The 10,655-nt window shown below is 52.9% G+C and overlaps 1 protein-coding gene across 1 annotated transcript; it reads left to right on the forward strand.

The window, feature by feature from the left end:
• Positions 1–344: 344 nt before the first annotated feature.
• LOC132694345 (keratin, type II microfibrillar, component 7C-like) lies at positions 345–5,622 on the forward strand. The gene is made up of 5 exons (XM_060657538.3): positions 345–574; positions 1,717–1,842; positions 3,387–3,607; positions 4,581–4,612; positions 5,476–5,622. The coding sequence occupies exons 1-5, from the start codon at positions 572–574 to the stop codon at positions 5,478–5,480; spliced, it is 387 nt and encodes a 128-aa protein (XP_060513521.2). The 5' UTR covers positions 345–571; the 3' UTR covers positions 5,481–5,622.
• Positions 5,623–10,655: the final 5,033 nt, after the last annotated feature.

Consider the following 10,655-nt stretch of genomic DNA (forward strand, 5'->3'; position numbering starts at 1 on the left):
TTAAATGTAGGTTATATGCACACATTCTTTTGTATGAGAAGTTTATAAAACAGAAAGAAAATGCTGACCAGCGTGTGCTGTCTGGTCCCTGGTTCCTCCTGCAGTTTAGAGGCTCCATCCTGTCCCGGATGCCTACCTAGTCTTGGCACTGGAACCCCAGCCCCAGTCTCTTTCCCTCCTGTCTGCCTTCCCTCTGCTTCCAGACGGGCCTTCCTAAACTGCATCGCACACCAGGGTGGTGGTCTGCTCAAGCACCTTCTGTGGCTCCCCATTTCTCACCCCATAAGCCCAAACTCCTTGGCTCTGCACATTTCCCCCACCTGAAGGATCCTTCCTTCCCTCTCCTCCTCTTTCCTTCAAGGCCCATTCCAGGCCAGGGACCTCCACTCTCCCACCTGGGCTGACAGAACAGCCCCTTCTGGCCCCTGTCAGAACTCTGCAAGGTGAGGTCACAAAGCCCCCTGGGAGGGAGCAGCTTTGTCTCCAGAGGCGAGGATTCTGGGAGCTCCCTGGGCTGGAGCTGGGCTTAGGTGCGCTCCGGAGGCTTGGAGAGACGACAGCTCTTTTCATCATGGTGAGACTTGTCTATGTGGCACATTGGGTCACATGGGATGAGGGGGTCTTGGACTCTGCCCAGATCTGTTGGACCTAGCCAGACACAAGCTTGTCTGCTGTGTCTACAGCTTTTGGGAATGGGACCCGGAAAGGGTGGCCTGTGGGAGTCTGTTCATATCCATTTCCCATACCCCCTCTGCCCTGGAAAGCAATTTGCACTGGGTTTGGCGTGAACAGTTCCTGTTGTCTGGGTTGAAGAGTGTGTGTGACTTTAATGTTCCTCAGGGTACAGAGCAAAGAACATGCACTTAAGACGCAGTCTAGCTCAGCTCGACTGGCAGGGTCACTCATGTCCCACTGGGTCCCTACTTCCTCGGACAGTAGATGTAATGAGCTTCAGCTTGCCCAAGGAAGGATAAGGGAGACAGTAACACCCACCTGGCCTACTTCACGGTGGTCTTGAGCCCAGGTGAGACGGTGGAGATAGAAGACCTTGAAGAGAATAAGGCCCTGTGTGTCAGTTACGGAGCCCAGGCGGTTTATGGGCTGGTATGTGAAGACAGGTGCAGGAAAGGGAAAAGGCCCCCTGATTTTGTCCCTTCTAGATAGCTCTCCCCATAGTGGCCTTGGGTTTAGCGAAGGAGCTGGAATCTGGATCCCTGTCGCTGGTGAGTAGCATTCATCAGCTTAAAGGAGTTTCTTTATATTCAGAGATTTTCGAAAGTACTTTTAAATTAGGAATCACTGCTGGATCTTTAAAAATGGTGTTTGTATTAATTGCCATGATCCTATGTGAATGACCATAACTGATTTGCTAGAGTCTAACTACCCCTGTTGCCTGGGATAAACCCTATGTGATCTCAGTCCAATGACTCGACAGATTATCGGCCTGTGTTGTTCTTTGTGCCATCCCTTCGACGTTACCTTTGGTGTCTCTAGACCCGATAGAGCATCCGCCAGTGTGCCCGTCAACCCTCGGCAATAGGAAAGACGATCATCCCCATTTTCCAGACAGAGAAACAGAGTAGTCAGATGACCTGCTCATGAGGGAAGGTGGAGGGGTTGGTCCTGGAGCTGTCCTGCGGGCTTCGGTTGAGTGCCCTTGTTGGCTGTCCTCCTCGCCCTGACCCTCCCCTGTCCTGTGCTGCCTCCACTCCACAGTGCGAGGAGGTACAGGTGACCGTGCAGAAACACACGCAGGGCCTGCGACACAGCAAGGAGGAGCTGAACAGGCTTAACCAGGCCATCCAGCGGCTGACTGCAGAGGTGAACAGCGCTAAGAGTCAGGTGAGGGGTGGGTGTGGTGGGGGGGGGGGATGAAGGGTGGGAGGGTGTCCATTATCTATGACAGCTCGACTAGTCGTCCCCCTCCTCTGGAGTAGATGGGTAGAGTTTCTCTTTGTGAGTGTCCGAGCAAACGGAAGTGTGGCTTTACACGTGTACATCACGCTGCCTTTGCCTGGGACTCTGTAGTAGTTCAGAGGCATGTAACTGACCCGTAGGTAAAATACGTATAAATCTGTACGCTTGTTTGCCTATCAGTTTTCATGTGCACGTGCGATTTTGTATCTGCATGCTTTGTTTGTCCTACATAGCATTAAACTTCAGCCCTTCTTTGGGAATCGCAAGATGTTCCGCAGAAATCCGGTTTTCTGGGTTCTCTTTAAATAATGCACGGAGTTGGCAACATTCTGCTAGGGAAGGGAGGCTTCTGTCTTCTCTGTCGCCTTCACACAAGGCCGTGCTCCTTTTGTGTGCATCGACCCCACCAACCTGAGCTGCGTCCTTTGATGCAGAGGCAGTGGGCTCTTGCCATTTTCTCATCATCTTGGCTGGTGCTGTTATTATCCTTGTGGAAGGCAAAAGGTACCAACACCCGTGTCTCTAAATTAGAGATGTGAGAGGCTGAAACTGTGAAAGAGGTCCTGGTGATTGTGGGAGACTGACAATGTGCAGATTTCTTTCTGGAACTGGATACTATTGCTAGAGGGTTAACATTTGGCCTTCACCTTGGGATGCCTCCAGCCAGGCCTCTGGAGGCATTCGGGTTTGCAGCTCAGGCTCTAGGCTTAGGAAAGAGAGGTTCCCACATGGATGTTTTCTTTCTTCCGACTTCTCTGCCTCTCAATCTCCCCTCTCTCCTCCCAGCTGCCCTGTCAAGCCCCCTGGGCTCATACTTTACCTGCAGAGGGAAGGGGTTCTGCTCCCTGTTTCCCCTGCTTTCTGTGGATACAGTGTCTGAGGCTCTGAGAGGTCCTCCCTTCTTCAGAAACTGATGACTGTGAGGAGGGACAAGCTGTTCAGGTTCAAGGGGGTGGCACAGTGAATGGATGGGCCTGTCATGGTTCAGTCTGCCACCGGCCTCTGCTGTTCTGATCACAGTCCCCCCACCCCCCACCCCCAGTTTCCTAAGCAGCAAGCAAAGCTCATCAAGGCCAGCATTTATTATTGTTCTATTTCTGCAGAGACTACGGAGGCTAGTTTCTGGTGAGGAAAGGATATCCTTCCTGTTAGTTTCCCTGATGAAATAATAAACCTAGCATTATGTGCTCAGGAGCATTTGATGCTTCCTGGATCCTAGCTCCTTTGAGAAGAGTTACCATATTAGACTTGAAAGGCTCTGTCTCAGCCATCTCGGATGGCTGGTCCCAAATCTCCACACTGGGAGCTGGGCAGACACAGACACATTTTTTGGAACAGGAAGGCCCATTCCATACAGTGATCTTTAATCCCTCATTGGCCCTCTGGCCTCCAAGAAGGGTCTGGATCTTTGATGGGGGAGGGGGTGGGGGCCAAGGATGTCCTGTCCGTGCTCTTCCCTTCGCCCCCAGCCCTGTGAACTAGACAGAGCCAGGGAGCCACGAGCTCTGCAGGAGGAGGGTGCCTCAGACAGTGCCCAGGGCAAGCTGGCCTGGCTGGAGGCCGCCCTGCAGCGAGCCAAGCAGGACATGGCCCGGCAGCTGCGGGAGTACCAGGAGCTCATGATCGTGAAGCTGGGCTTGGACTTCGAGATCGCCACCTACCGCAAACTGCTGGAGGGCGAGGAGAGCAGGTGGGGGCTGGGCAGTGCTTTGGGTGTGGCCACGGCGAGGAGTGCAGGGGCCCAGGGAGGTCACCATCTGGGTCCTCACCAGCTGGGGAGGGGGGGTGGTGGGGAGAGATGACCTGGGGATCCAGGGCCTTGTTCTCCTGGAGCCAATTTCTCCCCACCAGCTTAAGGCCCTTTAGGGCTTTAAGGAGCACCCTTGGCACCTGGGATGGGACGACACATGGTCACACACCCCCAAGGGCAGAGAGCAGGGGCCAGTCTGTCCAGTGAGGCAGCTGCAAGGACCAAGGCCTAGCCAGGGGGAATAATGTCTCCAGTTTGGAGTGCCTTCTCAGTTCTGCCTTTCTTGCCCCGAAGGCAGGGTTTATGGGAACAGGCAGGGCCTGGCTTTTAACCTCAGACAGCAGTAGAGACCCAAGGGCTGCTAGCTCCAGCTGGGTACCCCAGGCTGAGGGGAGGGACAGGGAACTCACCATGCAACAGGCATGCAGCATTTATTATCTTTCAACCCCGCAAAACCCCTGGGAGGGAGGTGCTGTCATCCCCATTTTACAGATGGGGAAACTGAGTCTCAGGGTAAAGGACCACCTCAAGGACACACAGGTAGAAAGCGACTGCGTGTGGCTTGACCAATAGTCTTCAGATGATTGAGCTATCTCCTCTATAGTGTCCTTTAAAATGTTCCCTTCATGGTCTCTCCTTTTAGGCTAAGTTTAGGCCAAAGAAAGCGTCGTTAGCCTTCTCCCTCCTCCAAGAGGTCATCGATAAAATCGGACTATCTGAATTTAAGGAGGAAAGATCGAGTTTAAGCTCCAGAGGAGTCTGATGCAAAAGGGCTGTGGGGATCTGAGAGAACCAGGGGCATGTAGATCTCTCTGCCCGTCCGGGGAGGGCCAGGAAAGTTTTGTTTTGGAGAATGGGGATTATTATACCCAGGAGGGATGTTCACTCACCTGCTTCCTCCTCCTCTCTGCAGGCTTGGTCCGGGATTTGGGGCAGGAAGCTTCAGTAAGTAAATAATAGACATAGCTTGGGTTAGAGGAGTTCAATCTTATCCCCCACACCCCTTTGTGTGCATTCTTTTGGGAAGGGATTTGGGATTTGGGATTGCTTCCTCTGTGTGTCTCCCTTTTGTGGGGGGCTGTTTATTCTCTCGGTGGTGATTCTTTGTGTGTGTTGAAGGGGGAGGTTTTGTGGTCTGTTCTTTGGGGGCAGGTTCTGTTGGTTTGTCCTGGGGTGTGGGAGGGTGTTCTTGTGGGTCTGTCCTTGTGGAAGAGACTGTTTGATTCTCACGTGGGGAGAACCTGAGTGTCCGAGTTCAGGGAAGGGGGCCTTCTGGAGTCTGTTTCTTGGAGGAAGGGGTCTGCACCAAGTCCCCTTGGTCTTTGGGGAATTTGCACCTCTGACTCCTGGAGAGGAGGAGGGTCTTTGAGGCTGCCCTCTGGGAGAGGAGTCTGTATGTCTGTCTTCTGGGGGCGGAGCGGGAGAAGACGGTTTCCCCTCTGACAGCCGCGCTTTGCTCAGCCCTGGGCAGCGGGCTGGGCTCAGCCTCTGGCCCGGCCAACCTGCTGCCTCCCCGAGCGGGCTCCGGCGCCCTGGACACGAGCGCCCCTGGCGGCGGCTGCGCGCTCTGCGGCTCCCCCGGATGCTTCGGGGGCTTTGGCTGCAGCGGTGCCCGCAGATGTTGAACCTTCCTGCCATGCTCTGGAGAAAAAGAACCCTAGCTTCTGCCCCAAGGACTTGACCCTCTGTCTCAGACGCCCTCTCCCACGGAGCTAGCCGTCACCTCATCTTTCCCTCTTGCCTGCCCCCACCCCGGAGCGTAAAGTCTTGGAATCTAGTTTACCGGACGGTGACTGTCCGGTTTCCAGGGTGAAGATAGCCCGGATGCTGAGCCACTGAGGAGGCCATGTGGTTTACCTGGACCCAGCACCCTGTCCCTCTGACCTGCCCCCACCCCTTCACTTTTATTTTCCTAGGACTCCTCCTTTGCAATAAAAGTTCTTCAATGGACTGAGCCACTGGGCTGTTTGCGCCTGGATTCCTCAAGTTAGGTACAGAGCCAAGACGAAACTGGCTGGATTTGGGGGTAGGGAAGCTGGCTGGATTTGGGGGTAGGGGAGAAAAGGAGTGAACACTACCAGGAAGCAGCCCTCCCCTTGCGGAGTGTGGGTCCACATGACTTCAGTTTATGGTGATGTCACTGAACCAGGATCCTGAGGTTGGTGGTGGTGGTGGGTTGACAGAGGACCCTTGGGAAAGTGGAAGAAGGGGTTCATTCCTCCTCAGACCTGCTTATTCCCCAGCCTGGGGCCCGCATTCCACCATGTCTGGTTGCTGAGCGCTGCCTTCATTCATCCAGTCACTCGCCCTACAGACACTTACCGAATGGCTTCTGAGGGTCAGGTGCAGTATTGAGTGAGCCAGGCACTCTGGTTCTGGCCCTGCACAGGACGTTCTGGTGGGGAGGCAGGCCCAAACCAGCCCCAAAGAGAATGGAGGAGGTGGGGATGAGGGCAAATCACCCTCTGCCGGCCTGGCAGGGGCACTTGAGGACAGGCTCCGGGGAAGACGGCCCTCGAAGATTCTGGCAGGGGGATATGAACACAGCTGGGTGGCCCAGGCCTGGGTTCTAGTTTAACAAATGACCCGATGGTGGGCTGGGAGAGCATGTCTTTGGAAGCAGATGGAGCTTCTGGCTCTGTCTCTATTTCGAGGTCTATGGTGTTGTTTGCTGTGGGTTTTTACGAGGCAACTGGACTTTGAGGGGCAGAAGATAGGCCAGTTTGCGGGGGGTGGTGCGTGGCCAGAGAAGGGCTGGATCTCTGGACTCTCTCTTTGCCACACAGGCCTGAGAGAAGCTTCCACTCGATGAACTCACAGTCTTTTCTATTGCACAAAGGGTTACATCATCAACACATGCGGGGAACAATGGTTCCTGCTTTCTATGTCCCTGGGTGGGGTTAAGGTGCGTCATTGGCCAGAGGCCTTGGCTTTACCTTTTAAGGTACACTATGTCTGCTGTGTTTTCCTGGGTCCCTGCCCAGAAAACAGGTATCCAAAAAGGCCCCCTTCCTGGGTAAACAGAACTGTATCATGCAAGAGGAATGAGACCGAAACTTGGCATAAGGACTGCCACGCAGCAGGGGGGCAGGGGACACGGACCCAATGGACGCACACATCAGCCCCATTTGGCCAATTCTGACCGACACCAACTGTATAAACAAACGTTCTTACCGACACTCTCAGTGCAAAGCAGCTGAGAGCCGAGCTGCCCCTTTGCGAGATTTTGCGGTTGGGCTCCAGGTTCCCTGCATTTTGCTAGGAAGGTAATGACGTTCTGCGATCTTCAAGGTCAGGTTTTGCCAGCTCCTGGTGTGTTGATAATGTCAAGGAAAGGACTTGGAGGGAGGTGCCAAGGGAACTCTCACCTGGAGTCGTTGGCTGGGTTTATGGTGAGCATTCTGCGGCCCACACCACGGAGGGCTGGCTGTTCACGTTTTCCCGTTTCGAATCCCAAGCCTGACGTCAGTCCAGATCCCATGGGCTGCTGGGTCAGGCTTGCGTGTCTTGCGTGGGCCACCAGCCATGTTTGTGGTTTGGGGACTGATTCTCTGAGTGGCTTCCCTGGCCACGGGCCACATTCCAGCCTGGGGTGGGAGAGAACTATGTGGTGCATTTATAGAGAGTCTTACCAGCCTATTTACAAGCTTTGTTAGTCAAGGTGACTTCTGAAGGGAGGTGGGTGTCACCAGTTAAGACATCACTTCTCAGCAGAACAGGACCACTAGAGGGTCAGCCTTCTTCTGCTCCGGCCTGCCTCATACTTGATAGCATTTAGACGTGACAGATGTGACTTAGATGTTGGCATCTCTATATAAGCCCCTCAGAGCCAGTGACTGTCTTGTCAACCCATCTCTAGGGCCTGCCATGCAGTGGATATGAATGGATGAATGGGTGAATGGGTAGAGTGAGGCTCTGTGGTCCTGTGTGGTCAGCTCTGTTCTTGGACGCATTGGGTCATTCTTCCACCATTAACCTGTCTCACCCCATGGAAACCCCTCAGGAGTCTCTGGATGAGTCTACACACAATCCTTCCTGATGAAATTCCAGCTGCAATGTATCAGCCAGGCCAGCCTGGAGTAAGGAAGGAAGGGTCTGGATTCTGTTCCCAATCTTGCTGTTACCCTGGCCCAAACACTCCCTGTTTCTGAGTCTCAGTCCTGCCCTTCCCAGATCTAACTGGTGAAGATTCACCTGTCCCTTTTCATTTTCCTCCTTACTGAACCTCTCTGTACCATAGTTGACCGGTAAAACGAGAATAGTCCCTGTCACAGGATTGTGTGAAAAATATATTACTATATGCAAAGTCCTTAAAACATAGTAAGAGTTACATAAATGCAATGAATATCTCAGGTACTGGAGTCTTGGGAAAGGCTTTGAGCACCTTTAAAAGAAGGCTCTACAAGTCTAAGGCCAGCTGGTCTCCTGCTGCCCCAGCTGGAGCTAGAGTGTCTACAGGGCAGGAGGGGAAATAGGGAACCCCACGGGTTAGAGCCGGGGCTCCCTGGCCAGAGGGCACCTCCCCAGGATGACACCCAGCGGCACCTACCCTCACCACTCCTGCCTTAGCCCGGTTCTCCGCCTCCTCCCCCATCAGCACATAAGTCCACCTGTCACTCACACTGTGGTACCCACAGAGCTCCCCCCTTCAGCACGGACACACAGGCATGCGCACATTCACACACACACTCACACATGTAGGAATGCTCACAGTCTCTCTCACACACACACAGGTGCTTCCACACAGATGCCCGGAGATGTGCACGTACCTGGATGCGATCATATTGTTCTACTCACAGACAGCTGCTCACAGACATGAGCTCTGCGGAAGGAAGGTATAGCCAGCACGCACACCGCACGGCTACATGGCATCTGGGGTCCCCACCTCCCCCCGCCTCTAGCTCCTAGTCCTGTCCCACCTCTCCTGAGGACCAATGGAGCTTTTATATCGGTAAGGGGCCTCAGCAGCCATCTGGTCCAAACATTTTATGTCACTAGTGAATACACTGAGGCCCAGAGAGGGGAGGTAACTTGCCACAGGTCACACAGCGAGGCGTTCGGTTTTTGTCACCGTTCTGCATCAGGAGTATTATGTATTTGATTCATTCACTCTTGCTCCGCTTCCTGAGCCTTTCCAGGAGTGGGAACTGGAAGGAGGCTGAGAGTAAGTAAGGCCATCAGGGCCCGGCTGGGCTGATGAGACCAGCGCGATGGGAAGGGAGGGGTTGGTTGGCAGAGATGAGAAGTTCATTGGGTAGTTTCTGAACTGGGGAGGGATGGAGTGATGGAGCTGGGGTTTGGGCCTCAGGTCTGGACTCCTGATGGCCTGCTTCTGAGCTGTGTGGTGTCACAGCACAGAGAGCTGGTTAGAACAACTGCATGGTCTGGAACTCTCCCAGGGTCCTGGCCTGCTCAGAATTCCATCAGGAGGGGAGAGGGGACATACTAGTGGGTGGGGGGGCCTTGGATTGATCCTCTACCTTAAAAGAGCCTGGTCTTTCCAGACCACTTGCTTCTGGGCTCTCAATATTATTTATTTCTATTGCCCTGAAGGATGGGGGTGGGTTTAGATTTCTGCTACAGTTTTCCGGGCCTGGAAGTTTAGAGATTTGCCCTGCTGTACAGATATGTATTCAGGGACTTGCCTTCGCCATAGCAAGATGGAGGGGCCATCTCCTTACTTTCTTTGCTACTTGTAAGATCCTCATAGTGTCACGGGGGAAACAGTTCTCTGCACGTAGGAGCTCAATGGCCCTGGAATACGTGGAGATTTCTCTCTCTATTTGCTGTCTCTGATCACACAGCTAAGTGTAATATGAGGGAAATGTAATCTATTTATTTATTTATTGTTAAAAATTTTTAAAGATATTTATTCACTTTGTTAATGAAAAAACTTTTTTAAAATGTTTATTTATTTTTGAGACAGAGAGACTGAGCATGAGCCGGGGAGGGGCAGAGAGACAAGGAGATACAGAATCCGAAGTGGGTTCCAGGGTCCGAGCTGTCAACACTGAGCCTGACGCGGGGCTCGAACTCACGGAGTGTGAGATCGTGACCTGAGCCCAAGTTGGACACTTGATCAACTGAGCCCCCCAGGCGCCCCTGTAATCATTTACAGATGGGCACAGGAGGCTGGCCATAGCCCTGGTCCTTGGAGGGATTTCCACTTTATATTCTGCAAGAGAATAGGGCTCATGACAAGCGCATGTCATGATTCTTTTGCTGCAGGCACCGTCTGCACACGTTACGTATGAAATGCCTAGTCTTCCCATCTACTCATGAGGTAGGCGCGCTTTTATCTTTCTTACTCTAGAGATGTGGCAACTGAGGCACAGAGAGGGTGAGGAAATTAACCAAGGTCACTCAGCCAGGAAGGAGCAGAGCCCCATTTTGGACCCAAGTCATCTGGCTCCAGAGTCTATGTCCTTACCTCTGTGCCACCTCATTGTCTTGCTACGTGCCGTTTTCTATCCTGGAGGTAATTTATCAGCTCTGGCAGGTCTCCAGACCCCAAAAGGACTCCATTCAAAAAGCAAAAAGTAGCCACATCAAAGGCTTTTTGAAAGTTTAAGTCATGTTCACATAGTTACCCTTGAAGGAATTCTAATAAATTGCTCAGGCATGAGTCTTCCCCAGCAAAGCAGTGAGTGATGTTTCCTTAAGTTTTGAGTGACTGATGAATCTAATTTTCGTTATCCATCAGTTGACAGATATGCACAGGGATGTTTTCTGGGAGGCAACAGTGTGTTAGTGAAATGACCACTAAAGGTGCATGCAGGGGTCAAACACCGGCTGGACCATGGAAGCTTGTGGGGCCCTGCCCCGGTTACTGACCCCAGACTAGACCTTTTTCTGTTCCACGTGACTTTGGGGACTCTCCCAAACCCTGACCCTTGAGGATAACAGAGGTGCAGACAAGGCTCAGAGGTGGCTACACTGATTTATTGGAAACACAGATCAAGACAGGTGAACATGACAGAGGTGGAAG

This window comes from Panthera onca, chromosome B4 (assembly GCF_046562875.1).
Source record: "Panthera onca isolate mPanOnc1 chromosome B4, mPanOnc1 haplotype 2, whole genome shotgun sequence".
NCBI classification, from domain to species: domain Eukaryota; kingdom Metazoa; phylum Chordata; class Mammalia; order Carnivora; family Felidae; genus Panthera; species Panthera onca.